This window comes from Hoplias malabaricus, chromosome 9 (genome assembly GCF_029633855.1).
Source record: "Hoplias malabaricus isolate fHopMal1 chromosome 9, fHopMal1.hap1, whole genome shotgun sequence".
NCBI classification, from domain to species: Eukaryota; Metazoa; Chordata; class Actinopteri; order Characiformes; family Erythrinidae; genus Hoplias; species Hoplias malabaricus.
The window spans coordinates 6961506-6983069 of NC_089808.1; the positions used below are offsets into that span (position 1 = coordinate 6961506).

At 39.7% G+C, this 21564-nt stretch overlaps 1 protein-coding gene across 2 annotated transcripts; it reads right to left on the bottom strand.

Annotated features, from left to right (window-relative positions):
• Positions 1–4333: 4333 nt before the first annotated feature.
• Positions 4334–20857, bottom strand: vangl2 (VANGL planar cell polarity protein 2). 2 transcript variants are annotated; one of them, XM_066681969.1, is made up of 9 exons: positions 20550–20857; positions 20134–20435; positions 15551–15806; positions 15220–15337; positions 14242–14849; positions 11359–11495; positions 10972–11107; positions 10261–10504; positions 4334–7256 (listed from the first exon to the last, which is right to left on the bottom strand). In XM_066681969.1, exons 3-9 carry the CDS (start codon positions 15619–15621, stop codon positions 6996–6998), a joined length of 1575 nt encoding a protein of 524 aa, XP_066538066.1. In that variant the 5' UTR covers positions 15622–15806; positions 20134–20435; positions 20550–20857; the 3' UTR covers positions 4334–6995. The 2 variants fall into 2 exon arrangements, with proteins under 2 accessions (XP_066538066.1, XP_066538065.1); XM_066681968.1 differs by having other exon boundaries at positions 20134–20857.
• Between the last annotated feature and the right edge of the window lie 707 nt (positions 20858–21564).

A 21564-nucleotide genomic window follows, 5' to 3' on the forward strand; every position in this document is an offset into this window, starting at 1 on the left:
ATATATGAAAAATTCCAATCTGGATTCAGGCCACATCATAGTACAGAGACAGCCCTAGTCAAGATAAACGATCTTCCTGCCTCTGATCAAGGCCACATATCCCTGTTGGTGCTTCTTGACCTAAGCGCAGCCTTCGATACAATAGACCACAATATTCTCCTAGAATGGTTAGAAAACATGGTTGGAATCACGGGGACAGCCATATTATGGTTCGAATCGTTACGTTATCAATTCGTAAAAGTAAACAATCTAAATTCAAATTATTCTAAAGTAAGATTTGGAATTCCACAAGGCTCTATTTTAGGACCATTATTATTTACATTATACATGTTGCCGCTAGGCACAGTTATAAGAAACCATGACATTAACTTTCACTGTTATGCAGACGACACACAATTGTATATTTCAGTCAAGCCCGATGACAAACACAGATTAAAGAAAGTAGAGGACTGTGTAAAAGACGTGAAAGGCTGGATGTTGCGTAACATCCTCCTTCTAAACAGCAACAAAACAGAGGTCCTGCTTTTGGGCCCAAAAGTGGCAAGAAATAAATGATCAGATTTAATTTTAAATCTAGCTGACTTTCCAGTTAAACCTGGTTCAGCAGCAAAAAATCTTGGTGTCATAATTGACCCGGATTTATCATTTGATCGACACATAGGCAGTAATCACTAGGACAGCTTTTTTACATCTTCGCAATATTGCTAAGATTAGAAATGCCTTATCCTTGCAGGACGCAGAAACATTAGTACATGCCTTTATTACTTCAAGGCTTGACTACTGTAACGCACTACTGTCAGGATGCATCAGCAGCAATTTAAGAAAACTTCAACTAGTTCAAAATGCTGCAGCCAGGGTCCTCACTAAAACTAGAAAATTTGAACATATCAGTCCAGTTCTATCACTTCATTGGCTGCCTGTTAAATTCCGCATTGACAACAAAATTCTGTTATTAACATATAAAGCTCTACATGGGCTTGCTCCTGAATACCTTCAAGATACAATTTCCTATTGTGAGCCTCCACGTTTACTCAGATCACAGAGTACTGGATTTTTAATAGTTCCCAGAATTCAGAAGGCCTCAGCTGGGGGAAGAGCCTTTTCTTATAAAGCCCCCAAACTCTGGAATGATCTTCCAGAAAATGTTCGGGACTCAGACACAGTCGCAATCTTCAAATCTAGGCTAAAAACTCAATTGTTTAGTTTATCATTTGGTAGTTAATGCTCCCCCATAGATAAAGGCGGCAGATCCGGGGGGTCCATGGACACAGGGAATTATAGTATACTGAGACGCTGGTGCTGTCGTCCCGCCGCTTCACGCGATCACTCAGGTTTGTTGACTATGGAGCGGAGCGATGCCAGTGTTTCAGGAAGCTCCCGTGTCTGTGTGTCCTCTTGGTTCTCTCCTTTTGGTTAAAGCTGTCATAGTCAGATCTGCTGGAGTCATTAGCCACACTCTGGAAATTTTCATATTTTCTACTTTACAAACACCAAATAGTTCAAAATTAATTCCATCCCTTTACATCTTTCCGAGTAAACGACTGCCCACCTGTCTGTCTGGACACTGATGGATGACTGTGTAGATCCTCTTCCATGCTTCAGATCAGCTTCCCACGCTCCAGCAACCACCAAGTGCCTTGAAGCTGCCCCTACACTGAAGTTCTCACGGACTACTATTATTACCAGTAGATTGACTAGAGGAGGATGGGTCACCCCTTGTTGGGATGGCTCCTCCCAAGGTTTCTTCCTCAGCTGGGGGATTTTTTTCCTTGCCACCGTCGCCCATGTCTTGCTCACTTGAGGACTTTACATTTTGTTTTTTACATTTCATGTCAAATCTTTGTCTTACTGGAATTCTGTGAAGCTGCTCTGTGACAACATCAGTTGTGAAAAGCACTATATAAATACATTTGATTTGATTTGAACTTTGGGGTTATACTTGATTCCACTTAAGGTTGACATACACACTAACTCCCTTGTTAAAACCTAATTCTTCCACCTATGAAACATCAGATCATCCCTGTTGCTAAAAAACTCATGCATTAATCTCAAACCGTCTTGACTACTGTAACTGTATGTACTATTACTACTACTGTATGTAATGTTATAACCATAAGATACAAAAACTCTTACGTACAGCAGCTCACACGTAATTTATCACTAAAACTGACAATTTTAAGGATTTTGGACACATTTACTCAAACTATACAGTAATATCACAGGTACGTGTGGTAAACACTGTATTGATATCTGAAGGCTGTATAGACTACTTATGACCATTTAATAAAGCAGTAAACTTGTTTCATCATTCAAAACAATGTCCATTTATGGGGATATTGGATTCCATTTATTTAAAATCTATACAGTAATATACCTTCATAGGTACATAATCAACATCCAGTCATTCATCAGTGGTCCTCTACCTGCAAGGAGCGCCAATATAGTCAGCAGGTATGGAGAAATATCAGCTCAACCTAACTTCTATCATTTACTGCCCCAAGGACCCAGCAACCTCCCTCCTCCCCACTACACTCACCTGATCTCTGACCACCTCAGTCTTCTTTAATATTGAAATCACTGCAGATGTTCAAACTAGGTCAGTCTGCGTAAAGGAATTATATATTACTGAGAACACAAAGGAGCTGTTTACGTCCTTCAGCTATATCCAAAATACCTCATTCTTCTGAAATTGCTTGTGAACTTTAACTTTACGTTTTAAATGTTATTGATGTTTTGGCACCTCTGAAAACTAAAAGAAAGCACCATGGTGGTAAAATCCAAGAAAAATGAGAGCAGAAAAGCTGAGTGTTAATAGAGGCACACTAAACTTCACATTCATCATGAAATTTATAAGGAGAATCTCAATAAATATAACCTGGAAATTAGAAAGGCCAGACAATCTGAGATTACCTGTAAAAATCCTAACAATCTTAATTACAATATCTGACAGGCTGAGAAAGGCCCACACACTATATGAAGGAAGTCTGTTGCCTATCTGAGGACAGACTGCAAATAGTGAATGGGTCTCTCCTTTCAGGGATCTTCCCTCAAGCACTAAAAATTGCAGTGATCAAGGCTCTTTTTAAAAAGAGCAATTTAGACAGCACTATCACGAACAACTACAGACCAATCTCTAATCTTCTATTCATAAGCAAAATTACAGAAAAAGTTGCAGTCAGCTCAGAAAATTCCTAAATGAACGTTGTTACTATGATGACTTCCAGTCCTGGTTCCATCCACATCACAGCACAGAGACTGACCTCATAAATGACCCTAAACGACACTGATCTGAACTCTGGTAGAATATCTGTGCTGGCACTTCTTGACCTTAGTGCTGCATTTGATATTGTCGATCACAGCATCCATTTAGACGAACTAGAGAACTGGACAGGGCTTTGAGGAACAGTTCTCAGCTGGTTAAGATCGTATCTGGAGAAACTCTTATTGCTATTCGTATGTTTAAATAAAAACGCTGACCTACGGTGTTCCACACAGATCCACAGATCTTGGGCCGCTATTGTTAAACCTTTACATGTTACACTTGATCAAATCCTTAAAAATAATCTATCATAGTTATGCAGATCTATCTTAACTCTCTTATTTTCTCTCTCTCATCAAGTGACTATAGCCCATTGGCACACTATGCAATTGCCTAGAGTCTGTCAATAACTGGATGAGGCAATAAACATATCTGCTTGAAGTGTATGAACTCATTAAGATGCTCAGATAACTCTGGAGTGGTCAGCTATAGTGCATCAGGATAAGTTTAAAATAAGATAAGTGACCAAAGGGGGGAAGATATGAAACTGAAAAGGAAAATAAAGATCTGAATTGGAAAACAAAATCTGCAACTGGATACAAGACTTCAAATATCGAAATATATAGTAAAAGTGAAACATGAAAATAATTTTTTAAAAAATCCATAATTGAAATAAAATTGTATTAAAACTGAAAAAAGTCATCTTACTGTTACTTTAATTTTGTACGCATTGTTGTATTTTTCAAATTTTCAAGTTTGAACTTTGATTTGAACTTTCAGTTTCAGATTTGTTCCCCAAATGAACAAAACATTTGACCCTAACAAAACATTTAGCTCCAGAAAAATCTGGTAGTTTCTGGTCTCATCCCATTACAAATTATATAGAGTATAGTGATCATAAAATTAAACCAACAAATAATGCTTTTTATGCAACATAAGTGTTCTGAAGCTTTTAGAATAATTGAACCAGTCATTTGTGAACAAGGTTTGGAAGATATGATGGTCCTCTCAAGTCCTCAAGGTCCTGTCAAGTTTTAAAAACGTCAAAAACAAGACTTAAGAGGATGTGTTGAAATCATTTATTAAAAAGGCTGTAACATTTTTAGTTCTAAAATTATCAAATTGGAAAAAAAAAAGTCACACAACAAATCTACAAATCTCTTTACATTGCATTTTTTTTTAAGATTTAAAAATTTTTTTTGGAAAAAAGGTTAAAGGCTTAACTTTAATAAATCGCAATAAAAACAAGGCAATGAATAAAAAAAAAACGTACAAAACTTCATAACCTATGTGCATGCATTAGGCCTAAAGAAGCAAAGTTTTTCCAGAGGTTCATTGTAAAACAATTTACACAGAAAAGTGTTTCAGTCTGATGTTTCAACGCAGATCAAGAAAGATTTCTTAAAACACGAGAATTAGCGTTATGTACAAAAGGTAAACCCCTACTGTGAAAGCTGCCGAAACAAAGAGTGACTTCAGCAGTGCCTGAAATCACTTCTTCAAATGGAGGTCAGTATCTGAACGATGATATTTACAAGAATTCAAAGGCAAAAGGTTCTCTGCCTCCAATGATAGTGTTTCTGCAAACCCCCTGGGACCCAGCGTTTATTACAACTATTTGACATATCCGAATACCACTTGCTACATTAATATTTCGCTACATGAATGTGTAATTTGAACACAAGGTGTAAAGTAGGTCTGGTTCGTGACAGGAATGATTTTTTTTAATCACACATACAATTCATAACCATTCTGGTTTTGCATTCTTCCACCGACTCATGTTCCATTTGAGTCTGTGGGTTTAAGAAATTACACATACCACGCAGGAAGGTGTGAAACAGGTTTCCTACCACGTTGTGCTGAAAACTATTTTCAGAATGGAGGCACTGTTCTGGTACATGAACCACTTATTTCTGTGCAATGGACTTCAAAACGAATAAACATAAAAAGGCCCCTTGTTTTTAAGAATTAAAATAATAATAAAAAACAAACAAACAAACAAACAAAAGACAAGCAAATGACGCAGCAGAACAGGTCGCCCTGAATTATTAAAAATGAAGAAAAGGTCATGTAGACTTGATAGCACAATCTCACTTGCATAGTGCTAAAAGATTCTTACTATAGTTTCCTTCATCAGAAATGTGAGCATTTTTCTGGTGAACCTGAACACATTCAAGAGAGAGATCAGAAGATCAAGGCTGTGGATAATAAAGGGTTTGCTTTTCATGAGCCCTTGGAATCTGGGTCCCTATTTACACACATTTAGAAAGACTCGAATGATATAGACTGAAGACTGATTGTAAATATGCAGCAAGTTCGGTGTAGAGATGTGTAGTGATCCAGTTCTGCTGAGTTACAGTAGTGTCGACGATGCTAACGATGTGTATTGAGGTCTCTGGAGCTGCCACTCTCTGATATATATGAAGTGTACAGAAAGGCAGTCAACAGTGTTGTTAGTGTTAATGTCATTCGAACCACAAATAGATTACATGAGTTGCATATTAAATTAGGACTATTCACATGTGACTACAGAGAACGGACAGTTTTTAAGCACAGCTTGGCTCATCGAGCTCAGTTTTGGTTCAAAAGCAGCATGGATGAAGACCCCCAAGCTTTTACCTTGATACTTATTAAATTATTACTGACAACGATTGGTTGCTTAGTTGTTTTTCTAACAATGTCTTTAAAGAAGAATCCTACCAATGTCCCAAAATTCGTATCACACAAATAGAGACGCAAACAAAGCCATTCGAAGTGGTTTAATGTATATATAAAAACCCTTGCCACAAAAGGCACCATTTAAAACATACTCTTTTATAATTAGGCACTGCTACAAATGCCATCAACTTTGCGTCAGTGGCACCATGTCATTGTGTTTATGGATACAGCATTTTAAATTCAATTTTAACACTCAAGTAGGTTCACTATTCATTTGAAACAATGCATTGTGTCCCCTCAAGTGAGTATGTTTCTCTACAACTAACCGTTTATATCTAAAACCACTCTGAAGGACATTGTTTACAACTCAGTGATCAAATTATGCAGAACTGAAAAAAAACAGTAGAATTTCCCTTGAATCAGACCTTGTACACAAGAGGCTTCATACCAGGTTTCTACAGCTGCGTCATTTTGTGGTCACATATTTTAAAGAAGGATTTAATCCCTTCTAAAATTGCATTAGGCTTCCCAAGAAGTCAGTTTCTGTAGAAAACACTAAAATGTTACAGCTCAGAATAAGCACATCCCACTGAGTGAGGTTCTGTATGTGCAGCTTCACTTCCTACTTGAACAGCTTAACCGAAAAACATCGCCTGTTATTTGGGAGTCCAACCAAACTGTACAGAGCTGGGACGCTTGGAGACTGGAGCAAAAATATGTGGCACAAACAGGTTCATACAGTACTACAGTATTCCATGCTGTCGTAGAAATCATGTAAAAAATAGGAATGGCAATAGTCAAGTCAGAAATGTAGAAAGAACTGTTCAGTCTAAAAAATAATAATTAAAAAAAAGTCTTGGAGGCTTGGGCATTCAGAATATAAAAAGAGGCCAATGATAAGACCTGAATTTATTAAAAAAAAACTAATAATGAGGAGGGAGGAGGAAAAAAAAAAAAGATAAAAAAGACAACGACAAAAAGTGGTTCTCTCCCTCTCCGCTGCTCTATCCCCATTCGACTCTAAATCAATCATCCCTCTTTACACCCACTTTTTTTGTGTGTGTGTTTTTACCTCTCCCTACACTGAAGTTTCAGACTGCAACCTCATAACGAACTTGTGGCTTTTGGGGTCAATGAACTCCTCCCCCAGGTTGAGGAAGGGCAGGGCCGTTACTGTAACCACCAAGGCGAAATCCAGCCTCCGAAGCGAGAACACGAGCCCCTGTCGCAGTGCTGATGTCACAGGCTCCTCGCTCACCAGGGTCCACTGGCGACCCCTGCCATTCTCCCTCTGATACTGCATGGTTGGGCCAGGGGTTAGGTACCTCTCCAAGAAAGCCTGAAATGTAAGGAGGCAAAGTGATTAGCATTAGTTAGTTCATTTGTATTTAATGCCATATCTGGCCATAGGGCAACATTCAGGGCAAGAAAGTTAACAAGATTTCATTGATTTACTAGTACAGTTTAATTATATATATATATATATATATATATGCTGAGGATAAGTGATAAAAAAAAAAGGAGGAAACATTACAAATAATTTGAAAAACTCTGTGCCTATGAATGATGACTATTAAAATTTATTAAAGCGCTTAAGAAACTGAACTTGCACCGTTTTGGAATGCAGTCCTTAACATTGTAAGCCATAGGAAATAATGTCTCGTGGTATTACAGGGACAAATAAGAGGAAATTAACAGGCCAATGGAAATACTATACTTCTTAATGTATATTTTATATATAGGTCAAGAAAAATAAATAAATAATAATAAAAAAAAATCACAGATTGTTTATTCACTAGCTTGAGTACTAAGCTGATAACTGACCTGATAATATACACAGTTCCAGAAGGCAAACAGGGTATGAAGAGATGTGCTAGTAACATCTCATAAGCATAACCTACGCATGCTGGCTAAACATAGCATACATTTGCATACAGACCACAATTTACAATCCACCCATTCCTTTTAAATTTCTCCTGGTCCCATACACAGGGGTTAGACAACGAAACTGAAACACCTGTCATTTTAGTGTGGGAGGTTTCATGGCTAAATTGGAGCAGCCTGGTGGACAATCTTCATTAATTACACATTGCACCAGTAAGACCATGTGCATCCAATGGTTCAAACACTGTGTCCTGAAGGTGGTGCCGTGTATCAGGACGACAATGCAACAATACACACAGCAAGACTGGTGAAAGATTGGTTTGATGAACATGAAAGTGAAGTTGAACATCTCCCATGGCCTGCACAGTCACCAAATCTAAATATTTTTGAGCCACTTTGGGGTGTTTTGGAGGAGAGAGTCAGGAAACGTTTTCCTCCACCAGCATCACGTAGAGACCTGGCCACTATCCTGCAAGAAGAATGGCTTCAAATCCCTCTGACCACTGTGCAGGACTTGTATATGTCATTCCCAAGACGAACTGACGCTGTATTGGCTGCAAAAAGAGGCCCTACACCACACTAATAAATTACTGTGGTCTAAAACCAGGTGTTTCAGTTTCATTTTCCAACCCCTGTAGTTCTATAGTGCTCACTCTTCTATTAAGAATATTCTGTGTCCTAAGATACTTTTGGGGAAACCCAGCCCCGTGCTGTTCCAACTTCAATGAGGAAATGGAAAATAATGGGAACTATTAACACAACACCAAGATCAGAACAAGAAATACTTCAGACCCAAGTGTAAGGAATATTTGTTGCGATGCACTAAAAATCCCACAAGCAACTTCCACTGAAAGACTGGTTTCTCTGAAACAAAAGAGTGTGGCTATTCCAGAATACACAATGTGGAGACACTAAAACATGAGCTGCATGGAAGTGTTGCCAGAGAAAAAGCCTTGGCTCCACCAAAACCAACAAAACACCCTGAGAACCAATGGAACTCCTGGAACCAATTAATTTGGAGTGAGACCCAAACTTAACAATGTGGTCACGACCATAAACAGCGCATTTGGAAAGGTGTCAACAAAACAGGAGAAGCAACATTCTGAACGTGAAGCATGTGGGGCACCTCCCCGCTGATGTGTATGAGCTACAGTGGGATAGGAAATAAGGTTGAGATGAATAGTAAAATGAATGCAGCATCAAATCAGAACATATCAGAGAAGAATGTGCATTCATTAGCCACGAAGACGCACATGGGACTGAAACGAAGCCAAGCTGATGCTTAACTGGCTTCAGGACACTGAAGTTTCTGGAACGGATATCACTGCCTCCTGATCTCATTATCAACTGAGGGCACAGAATTTCCATGATCTAGATTTTTTTGTTACGAGAAATGGGCAGCTTTACCACACGACAAAATAAAGGACTTTCACAAAAGATATATTTGATGTTAAAAGAGCAATATATGATATTTAAGATCTATAGTTATATGCAAACTTTTGCTGTGGTCAGTTTGACTGTGCAATGCATAATTGTTATTATTCATTCATTCATTGTCTGTAACCCTTATCCAATTCAGGGTCGCGGTGGGTCCAGAGCCTACCTGGAATCATTGGGCGCAAGGTTGGAATACACCCTGGAGGGGGCACCAGTCCTTCACAGGGCAACACAGACACACACCTATGGACACTTTTGAGTCACCAATCCACCTACCAGCATGTGTTTTTGGACTGTGGGAGGAAACCGGAGCACCCAGAGGAAACCCACGCAGACACACCACAGGGCCCTGGAGCTGTGTGACTGCAACACTACTTGCTGCGCCACTGTGCCGCCCAATTGTTATTATATTATTTGTTAATAATCGTTATATGTAATATAATAAAATAATTATTATTTTATTTTTGCTAATTACAGCAAAAATAATGTGCTTTGTCTGATCACTCACATTCTCTTGTTACAGTTTCTACTGTCTGTGAGGAGTGTGGTGTGTTCTCTCTGTGTCTGCGTGGGTTTCCTCCGGGTGACTGTCTGTGAGGAGTGTGGTGTGTTCTCCCCGTGTCTGCGTGGGTTTCCTCCGGGTGCTCCAGTTTCCTCATACAGTCCAAAAACACATGTTGTCAAAAGTGTCCGTAGGTGTGAGTGTGTGAGGGAATGTGTGTGTGTCTGTGTTGGCCTGTGAAGGACTGGCGCCCCCTCAGGGTGTATTCCTGCCTTGCGCCCAATGATTCCAGGTAGTCTCTGGACCCACCGCGACCCTGAACTGAATGAATGTTTTACAGTTGCTCATTAATAAGTGTGCAATTGTGAAAAGTGTGAAACTGTTCACAATTAAATTGCTTCAATTTCCTGCTTAATTGGGGCATCCCCAGTTAATTTGTAACATCAGGGAAAGGGTTAAACATATCAGATCTTTTGCTGAACTGCATCTTTAAAAGCCTAAACTTAGTATATTCCCTCACCTTTGGCGTCATATTGTGCGTGATGCAGAACTGGAGATGAGCGATGATGCTCTCCATGCTGTGGTAGGGCTGCTGCCTGGTTGTCCGCAGGTACTTCTGCATGGCTCGGGCCATAGGAGCAAAGATGGCCTGAGCTGCTTCACGTGGGTCCATCACTTCTCTTGGGTGCTTGGGTGAAGAAGCCTGCTCCTCCTCTTGAAGTCGCTTGATATGCGTGAATGCCTCCTCTACCGCCACAACGAGTCTAGCATAACCAAAGACAATATAGTTAGTCAAACAACAAGAGCTGGAGGTTAATGTTAAAATAAAAAGCAACAAGGTGGTGTTACTGATCTTATTTTTTTATGATTTGGTACTATTCAGTACTACATACACGTAAACACGGACACGGTGCATCAGTTCATACTAAGTACACTACAATTTAAAAAATAAAGTGTTTGAATTTAATTATTTCTTCGAATTACGAACTGTTACAGCACATCTCATGACTACAACAGTCATGGCGCTCAAGTGTAAGCATGGTTTACTGTGTCAGCCAATGCCTTGTAATCAAAAGTAGGTCTAGAGGCTTGCACTAAAGGAACTATCAACACTTTTTAAAAAACAGAAGTACCAGAATCACGTGAGACAAATCATTTTCAGACGATTACACTATATGATTTAAACTAAACGTTGCATATCTGTTTGCAAATAAACTGTGCTGGGCTTTACCTGGCCTTGCGTTTGCGCACCCTGCGCTCCATCTCTGCCTCCTCGTAGTAGTACTCGTTATGGGAATTGTCCCTCCTCCGTGCGGCAGCTGCGATCATGGCCCGTGACTGACCGGTTGAGTTGTTTGTGCTGTTCTCTGGAGATGAGCAAATAACTGAGTTTATGAGGAGAACGTATGAGGAAGGAAGGAGTTCTGTTAAATCAACGTGTTTAGCTGCTCTGCCTTCACCATTTTGAATAAAGGGGCTAAGAATAATACAGAAAACAGGAAGGAAGGAAAGGGAGAGTGTGCGAGCAGAAAACAGGTGTTTGAAAGAGAGTTTGCAATCACACTATAGTTTATCTACAACCAATATGTTTTATGTTTGTAGACCTTAAGGACTGTACCTTCACCGAGAGAGTAGACCTTGAAGCCAGACATCTTTTTAGAGAGGATAGACTTGGGCAGGTTGAGCAGAGCTGGGTTATAAACAGGAAAGTCGCTGTAGTATTGATCCAGCACCCACACTGCAGCTCGCTGGATACTGTAACAAACAGCCACAGTTGAATCACTAGTCATTTGCATTTTATCTTCAAATTAATGTAGAATAGTAGTGTGCTGTAATCACATTCAAACCCAAGTCTTGGAAACCCTCTGCTCTGCACGTTTTAGTGTGTTCCCGACTAAGAATTAAGAGGTCTTACTTATGTGCAGGTAAATGTGTGGAATACAGCTTGTACAGGATGGTGGGACACCCAGGTCCAAGGTCATGAAACTGGAGTCTCACTTCTAAATGTTTTTATCAAACACTATCAGAATATGCCAACTGTAAAAATACAGTGTACAAATGACACATTTCTGGTTGTTGTACCATGCCACGGTCACTGCCTTAACCTGATATTTCAGATTAATCTCAAATTACAGTTACAATAACAAATTAATTTACATAAAAAAATAATAATTACAATGTAATAATCATATAAATAAAATCAGATGAATATTAAAACACTTTATTAAAGGCTCCAAGATAATCTTGTGGAAACAGTGTATTAACTTCCACAAAAACCATATAAACTACTAGTGGGTTAAACCACATTCAGTAAAGTCATAACAATTTCACAGGAAATGAACCTGCAACTAGTCAAGGCTGTAAAGAATTTTAAATGTTAGGATGCCATTCATACGACTCCTAAAAAATAAATAATAATAAATTAATTAAAATAAGTAAATTAAAAAACACCAGTGGTGTAAAGTATTATACTGTCACACATCACGCCACTTTGTTAAGTTAATAGCTTCATGAATAGGGTTATAGCTTAATTGATCTTTTATGGCTTCTCTGCTGCTACAAAAAGAATCAGAACACAAACCCTACTTGAATGGGGGAATTTTATTTTTTTCCTAGTTGACGAACGTGTTTCAATCAAAGGCTTGAGGGGTCACGAATCAGCAGGTAGTGCCAAAAATCAGCTGAAACAGAAGTGTACATCCAAGCTCTCCAAGACAAAACCGAGGAAAAAAATCTCATGGGTGCTAAATAACAAAAAGGACTTGGTGGATAGCGATGATGGCTGTGTACTGAGGTACAAAGAGCCAAACCTAGACACATGTTCAGTCACTTACACAGATTGTCCAGAATATTTAAATCACATACAGATGAAGTGAATAAGATAGATGACCTTGTTACAGTGGCACCTGTCACGAGCTGGGATATGCGGTAGAAAGTGAAGTTAGCTCACGGAACTGATGTGTTGGAATCAGAAAAAATATGCGAAAAGAGAAAAGTCTAAAAGACAATGGTCACATTGATTTGGTCAGAGCAGGGATTAGCATGCTCCAAAAGTGCACCAAGAAAAGATAACTCTGATCCAGCCACAGTGTCATGGGCACCCAAAAGTTCACTGATGCCCGACAGAGCAAAGAGGTAGCATGCTAAGCGCTAATGATTATTAGCATTGAAGAACACCTATAATATTTAGGGCTGATATTAATTTTCTTATACATCCAACATGGAAGAATGCACAATTACACCGGTCACTCGCAACAACACCGAAACTCTGAGTGCTTATTCCAAAGTGAGCTTACTGTGTTATATAGCAACCACAGCGTATCCATAATCACCGGAAATAACACAGTGTAGTGTAGAACTTGATGATGTAACCAGCTCACAGATCTCTGGGTGAATAGTGGGGATGGCACTTGTTACATACAAGCAGTTGTAAACCAAGCTTTGCTCAAATAAATGCACTGTCCTATTTACTTCACTCTTTACTAGACCACACAGAAGCTCCATTTCAGTTTGTTCAGCTGCACATGCCCACCCTGAAGCACCAATGAGTTGGAAATGTTTTCCTGAAGCCATCTTGCAGGTGAGTTGGGGATGCTGGCTTTGGAGAATCCCGTTTTTGTTTTTTTGGTTTGTTCCAGCTGCTGCAAAATGCTTTATTTTTCTCTTATATCCAGCAGTGGCTTGGTTTTGCCCAAGTGAGAAGTGTGTGTGTTGGTCATGCAGAAACACAGAAAAGCACCTCGCACTGACAAGGGGAAGCTGCTAAGCAGTCACAGCTGATCTTGTCTGTAGAGTTGTCCAACAGAGAACAGCGCCAGCTACGTAGGGGAACACTTAAAGGCATGGACACCATTTCAAGAGACCATTCCTATAATCATACATATCAGCTACAGTTATTGGTCAAGCCAGTATTCTGCTAGTGCATAGTACCAACCACATACCAGTGAGTTAATTACTCAAAACAAGGTGATCCCCACAGTTTGTCTCTTGTCAAAACTGCTCACATTTTTCTTGCATTCAAAACATCAAGGAGTATTGATACTAAATATATTCTCCACCTAGTCATAGGTGCCAGTGAAGTGAGATAATCAATGTTATTCAGTTCATCAGTTAGTGGGTTTAAATGTTGAGTAATATGTGCATTTCCACAAAAACACAACAAGGCCTTCTTCTAGTGAGTGGTAATCCAATTTTTTCAACACCTAAGCTATTGGTTATACAAATAAATAATAACAACTTATTACATGTTTGATAGTGTTTTGGGCCATACGCCGTCATCCTATACATGCTTTTTGTGACTGGTATTGTAGTCTGTAGAGGGTTGTGGAGTCTCATCTGTTTCACACTAAAACTAACAAAGCTAACACTGTAACACTGTGTTTTTTCACTGTAAGAAATCTGATTAAGAAAGTACTAAAAGAATTTACAGATATCACAGCTGTGTTTTAATAATGTTACCTTACTTTTGATTAATCTTTAAAAACAAATCACAAACACGTACCTGAGATGTCCCACATTGTAGAAGCGGCTGGCTCCGTCCGTGGTGCGCACCACTTTAATGCAGAATGCCGGTCTGAGGTGTCTCACCTCCAGCAGCACCAAAGCCAGATACTGGATAAACAGCAAGGCATCGACCAGAGAGACTGCGTATCCCACAATGCCCCTGTAGTCCCTTTCTCTGGGCTCCAGGACCCTCACTCCATAGAAGAGCCAGTAGGACGCCACGAAGAGAAAGACGAGAGCCATGAGTAGGCAGCGGAAGACAAAGAAGCGAGGGAGGGTGGCGCGGGGTGGCCTCAGGAACAGGGCCCAGGATGAGATGAGCAGGACCAGAAGCTTGAAGGCCAGTGAGACGTACAGACCCTCGCAGGGTGTCCCGCAGGGTTCCAGCGAGTCCCGCCACAGTAGCTGTGGCAGTAGTAGGAAGGCCAGTGGTGTCAGTAAGGCAAAAAGCCCCAGAATGCCACTCAGTACGGGGCCAGCAAACCGTCGACATTCTAGAGGAGACGAGTCCTCCAGCTCCTTTGATGCTCGGGTCAGGTCCTCATTTGACACGCTGTGCTCAGAGGTTCCCGTCACCACTGTGGTAGTCTCCCCCCAGTTATCGTCCTACACAGAGTGAGAAAGGTTACACCAATGATCAGACCAGTCTACAGCCTTTTTTTGGGTGTTTTCTACAAACATTAGCTATAAATACAGCATAAATGTACAATAATAATAATTATTAAATACTGTTTTGGACAGAAATATTTAAGTGTAATGCTTCAGGAATATTTTGGTGTCAATCAATTCAAAAACTGAGGGATAAATACAGCCACAAAAATGTCAATTTAATTTTGAACCTTGAAAGAAGGCTTACAAATGAGTAGCTGTAATAGTGTATATATATATTAATATGTATCTACAAGAATAATAGGGGGTTTTGCTCTGAACGCAGAACAGAAATCCCAGCCCAGAAAAAGACATGTACAACACTGACCCTGTCATCGCCACGTGTAGATTCCGTATCCAGTAGGGGCTCCCCAGGAGCTTGTATAGTGACTGACTTGTCTCCCCTGCTGTCTCTGCTCTTAGACCGATGCCTGTCTCTCCGATCCCTGCAGTTTATACATGGAATATATTGAAAAATAAAGTATCAAATGCATAATAACAGCTGTACATCTATATTCCAGTACTTTGTAAATATTCTGCAGTGAAATCTGATCTGTTCTGTGAAATAAAAGAATTAAAAACTCAGAATGCATAAACTCACATCCTATGGCTTCATAATAATTGAGAATAATACTGTGTGTGTGTGTGTGTGTGTTCACCTGTGCTTGCGAGAGCTGCGGGAATGGGAGGATTTGTAGGAATAGCCAGAGTATTGCGATTCGTTGTCCATGTCTGGGGCAAGTGGGCGGGGTTTGTGGACCCCAGCTCCGCCCCTGGGACGTTCCGTTGCCCCACCCAGTTGAATTTTGCGTTCAGAGATGGATTTAGAGGAGAGCGACAGTGGCAGCTTCAGCAGCTCAACTTTACTCCTGAGAGAATCTATTTTGGAGGCTGATGAGAAAGGGGTGGACTAACCTGCAGAAGACAAAGGACAATTTAGCTGTTGTTCTTGCTCAAAGACTGATGTCTTAAAAGAAAATTCCACTGATTCAAGAGTGTGTGGATAATTAATCTATTAAAAACCCAGTTGTTTGATTTTAAAAACTTTAAATGACTAAAATACGCTGTCTGGGACATGGCTGTATGAGAGTATATGATAAACTTTTAGCAATAATATGTTCACCATTAATATTTAAAGATCATCTTTTCATGACAACGTTGACCGTGTTGAAAGGCAACTTAAAGCTTAACGGGCCGTTTGCTGTAAGATGATTCAAAGGACAAATCAAACTATGGAGGATACTTGGTTACACATTTTATTCTAGACTGATAGCAGAACCAATATAATGAATATTTGTTTTGCAAACAACACCTTAACAATGTACGAATGAAGTAACAGAAGTTTGCCTTTTTCAATTTTCTGAATTTCATGGCTTTCACAATTTGAATCTCACAATCACACCAAGGTCTCATCACTCAAACCCTCACATACACACATTCCCCAGGCTTCCCTCATCATCTCTGGGGTAACCAAGCTTGGCTGTTGCCATAGGAATGAATGGGCGGTGTATGGGAGTTGTGAATGGCGTGGGGGGATGAGTTTCTATGGTTACATGACCTTTAACCATACAAGGTTATTTTACTGATGAGGGCAAAAGGGACAGAAAAAAAAAGTTGCAGTGATGTGTTTACCTGAACGTGTGTGTGTGTGTGTGTGTGTGTGGCCTGCCTAAAAATAACAGATGCATTTCCGACCAGTCATGAAGCGGTTCTGCTTGACAGACTGGGGCAGACCCTGGAAAAAGGGTGGGAGCTGGTGGGGGAGCATAATCTGATCAGCTTAATGAAGCGCCACCACCCTCTTCACTTTCTATTTCTGTCTCGTTCTCTCTCTCTCTCTCTCTAGTTGGTTTCATGTGATAAGAACATGAGATTTCCTGTTATGAGAGGAAAAAAAACCACAAAAAACAAATTCCTAATCTGATGCACAAGTGTGCATGTGTTTTTCTCACTCACACGTCGCAACACACATGTCAGGGGTTGTTTACTAAGCTGATATGACAGTCAGGGACTCATGGACACCATTTGTTGAGGACAGATTCACAACACGTGCCACCCATCAATCTGAAGGGGGACAATCCCAAGGTCTACAGAGTAACTTACAGAAAACACAGCTAAGCACTTAAGGAAAACTCTAGGAGTTCTAAATCTAACCTCTATCAGTATCTATTGGCATTAACAAGCCAACAATCACACGGATAATTCTTTGTGATTCGCTAATGTTGTCTTCCAGTTGAATGAAGCTCAGTGAGCTAAAGCACGTACACTCTCAGAAGAAGGGGGAAGAAAAAAAGTTGAGGTATTTTATTCGTCACTAAAAAGGCACACAGTGTAAATGTACATTTGAAGAAGTGTTTTTTTTTGTTCTCTAAAGGTGCATTACATTCTCTCCTCCAGAAGTAGAATATATTTTAACTTTCCTTTACAATTTTAAAATATTTCTTTAAAGGTCTAAAATCTAATTAATACAGAATTAGTTACAATTATGTTCCCTAACTGCCGGTACAGAAATGCACCCATGAAGATACCACCAGTTTTTCCTGACAGTTCTTTATACACTCTGTGGGTACACTATCTTAATGTCAAATAAAAACAGTTCCAAGAAGAATCATTACATTGGTACACATCCAGTTCTTTACACTAATTATATTTATTTATTGGCAAATATTTCTTAGCCAACCCCTAAGTGGCAATTCTATAGCAACACTAGAGTACTCTGGCTATGTTCACATTACAACCAGTAGTTAACCAGTTTAAATTTCCTTTTTGCATATATTGTATTTGGCCATCTTGACTATTCATGTTAATAAACGTATTTGTAAGTTTGTTAGGTGAACATATCAATGTGCGCTATTCAGGGACAGAAATGTTGAGGTGGCTCCTTCCCCAATGGGTCCCTAATCCCCATGTAGTGCAAAAGGTAGGTCCCTAAATATTGTGCAATACATGTAGCACAAATGCTTTATATTCAGCCAGCACCTACACAGCTCCTTTTATAGAACTGTGTGTATTATTGTGGTCTTAAAGCCTGTGTGTTGTTGCCGGTGCTGTCTGTTAACAGCAGCAAGCAAGAAGACACATGAAATATGATCTGACCATTCACATTTGATGTAGGACCACATACGGAGCTGACTAATATGTGATTTGTAGTGTATATATTTGACACGTTCACACTGCCATAAAAAATTTATGTAAAATATTAAGAGAAAAAAAATAATTTAAGTCACTTAACCCTTGTAAGATTAACATATCCTTTGTGGCATTATTTTTACGAGGTTGCAGAAACACCAGTGCTGAAAAGAAACTTGTAAAAAGGTCAGGTTGCAACCACTGGAGAATTTCTTTACATTCAGTTCCTCTGCAGCTAAGAAAAAGATGGACAAACTACAAAAGACTTTTCTATGGACGAAAAAAAGTGCAGCAGAACTTCATATGGATGGAGTGTTATGTGCCTAACTAAGGTGTGGCAGGTTTCATACAGCTCCCAGGTGTGCATTACAGTTGAGCTATTGTGTTACTCATTATTCTAAGTCTCTTCTGACCCATTTAGTACAACCAGCACAATTGAACTTGATGTTCAGTTAAAGAGAAACTTACTTAAAGGGAAATTCCACAAATTTTTCAAAACAGCATAATTAAATATAACCAAAATCATTCAGGGTGGTTAGATATAAAACTGTGCATTGGAGAGAAGGTTACAAACTTACAATAATAGACAATTGAAATATTAGGTCACAACAATAAAAATATAGTAACTTTATTTAACACTCAAAATGGCAAATTTGGCAAAAATTTATATCAAAAATATCACACCATTTTAGATGTGGTGATTGCCAAACACCCTGTATATAACACTTCTGCTCTGGGAAAATACATTAAAAGAAACATCAAACCATCTACCACTAGGTATCATTAAATGCCCCTGGAATTATTATGTTTGTAACAACTTCATATATAACCACTTACTGTGAAGGGCCTTTATATATAAGTTGTTCAAGTTGGTTTGATCACTAGTGTGAAATTTATCCAAGGTACGCAAGTTTAAATCACACAACTGTAAAATGTCTGGACATAAACAAACAAACAAACAAAAAAAAAAAGCTCATTCTGGAATTTCTGGGATGCAGAAGGGAGCTGTTCATAAATTTGAGAACGTGTGCTTTTCTGGTAATACTATTCAGATATGGTCACTTGTTATGCCAATTAAAACAATGTTTTTTTTTAATCATAGAGAGATGGGTTGTTCAAGGAATGATTCAGAGACCAAATCACAGGTAAAATAATGTGTGTCCCACACTGCATTCAACAGGACAGAACTACAAACAAAAAGAAAAATCATCTTCAGAATATTTATCTGCATCATCTAACTTTAGTCTTAACGTAACATAAACTACGAAAGCACAAAGGAACGGTCTCAATTTTCTGAGGCTGCAGTGACCATTGTGTGGGCAGGGCAAGGCCTACAAGCCTCGGGTTGGGAGTAGGCGCAGATGTTTGGGGAGGCATCAGGACACCCCCTAACCCAAAACTACGAGAGACCGCGGCTTTGAGGCCTTCACTGGAAGAGTAAGAACTGCTCTAAACTCAACACAGTGACTCAAACCCGAGTAAGCTACACCAAAGCGGATCGTACAAATATTTTAAAGCGGGAAAACATTTTCAAAATGTTAAAATGCCCCAAAACGAATAGTAACATTCACGTCCAGTTAGTTTGAACAGTGTAGCAAATGAATCCCCACTTCAGTGTAAATCTAAAGTCTTTTGAATATAAAAATTCTCATAATAAGCAACTGATTTAAAACTAGCCCCTACAGTTTAGGGTTAATCTCAGCTAAAACCCGTTCCCGAACGAGATTAAATCAAAATATGAGGGATGTTTAGATTCCACCCTGGGTAAAGATTAACAGTACAGATTTGAACATGCAAAACTACAAAGTTCAGAGTAATAAAAAGTTCAAACGAGGGCGAAAGATAATGACAGGTTTGATTTTTTTGTTATGGAATAAATTAAAGTCAAATTTGAGACTCCTAAAGTGAAAAGTATTGTTTTCATTGAGTCACTGCGTTCCCTTCTCCCACTGCATCATAACGATCCTATCCATCAATGCTCAGAGAGAGACAATAAAAACAATGCGATCGACCCAACAATGAAAAACGAGTACAGGAAGGCGAGGCAAAATATGCGAACAACAGGGAGCTATTGGCGTTTTTTTCTTTGGGGATAAACTGTGGAACGACTTACCTTTCTTTGATTCTCTGAGACAGGCTCTGCTCCGTTGACCCTGCTGCAGCAACACAAAGAGCAATCAAAGGATCTGTGGTTTTCCTCGTTTCTGTTCTAACGTTTACCTTCCACAGCTGATGCAAGGCAACTTGGTGTTAAAGACAACAGAACCGACGACCAAGTACGGCGGTAGTCTCTAGGATGAGTGCAGTGAGAGACCCGTGAGCCTGGTTTTGAGCTACCCCAGTGAGTGTTGTTCCCCGCTGGGTCTGTGAATGCTCTCATTGAGCTCCGCCTGGGAAAACATCCAAAACCGAGGGCTGCAGAGGCATTAGGGTTGAGAGAGAGAGAGAGAGAGAGAGGGGAAAAACAGCACGGGTTTTCTTCCACCGAAATAACAGGGTTTCACTCCAGTGTCTCTCTTTATCTTTTACCTTCTTTCTCATGCAGGCGGCCATAAACCAGCTCCATTCCAACCCCCACCCCTCCTCAGTCGTAGCATGGGTCCGAGAACAGAGAAATCCTCGCCTTTTCCCTCTATCTGGGACTCTCAGTCCAAACCGGGTCTGTTCTGGTCCGGTCCAGTCCTCTTTGATGTTTTGCCCTGGGGGCAGCTGTTAGTTACTAGTGTTAGTCAAAGAAATGCACATTTCCGTCTCCTTCATTCAAACCCTGGGTCGCTACGCTTTCTGCGGCTCTCCTCTTTCCTCCACTACTCCTCTCCCTCCCCCACCCCAGGTTCCTGGGGGTCGCTCCGCCTTCCCTGCTCTCACACACCCTCTCTCTCTTTCTTTCTATTCTGCTACACCGCCGTGGTTCGTGAGCAACGATAGAAATCCTGTTTTGCTTAAAATAAGTATAACAACTATCTTCTGTGCTAAGCTGTGATAACCAATTCAGTTTGAATTGGCACAAAACGAGTTAATTCACAAACATTCACTTGCATCTGTTTGGCCACACCCACTAATGTTGAAGTTATATGGAGTGTTTCAAGCCTGGACTAGTTTTCGATTGAGGGGCATTACATTCATTCAGTCATTATCTAACCGCTTCTCCAGTTCAGGGCCGAATCATTGGGCGCAAGGCAGGAACACATCCTGGAGGGGGCGCTAGTCCTTCGGAGGGCAACACACACACACACATTCACTCACACCTATGGACAGTTTTTGAGTCGTATGGAAGCAAATCTGTCTCATCAGACTTTGAAATATTACCACCTTTGATATTGTAGCACTGATTTTTCTTTTTCTTTTTTTTTTTTACACTGAAATTATGCATCTGAATATTGTTGATTTTGAATTGAACTCGTGAGTTTTCAAAAACACGTTTTCATTGTTATAATTTAAGGTGAATAAATTCAGATAAAAAAAATTCAAACCATATATTTCGAAGTTGCTCAAATTCGATAGACCAAATTCAGATGCCAAAATACGAGTGAAAAAATTCAGA

What these genes read in the sequence shown, in the direction of transcription:
- vangl2 (XM_066681969.1), bottom strand. Translation starts at nt 15,621, where the DNA reads ATGGACAACGAATCGCAATACTCTGGCTATTCCTACAAATCCTCCCAT. An exon ending in CGCAGCTCTCGCAAGCACAG is followed by an intron (nt 15,338 to 15,550) that starts GTGAACACACAC and finishes TATAAACTGCAG; the next exon opens with GGATCGGAGAGACAGGCATC. An exon ending in TACAATGTGGGACATCTCAG is followed by an intron (nt 11,496 to 14,241) that starts GTACGTGTTTGT and finishes TGTTTGTTACAG; the next exon opens with TATCCAGCGAGCTGCAGTGT.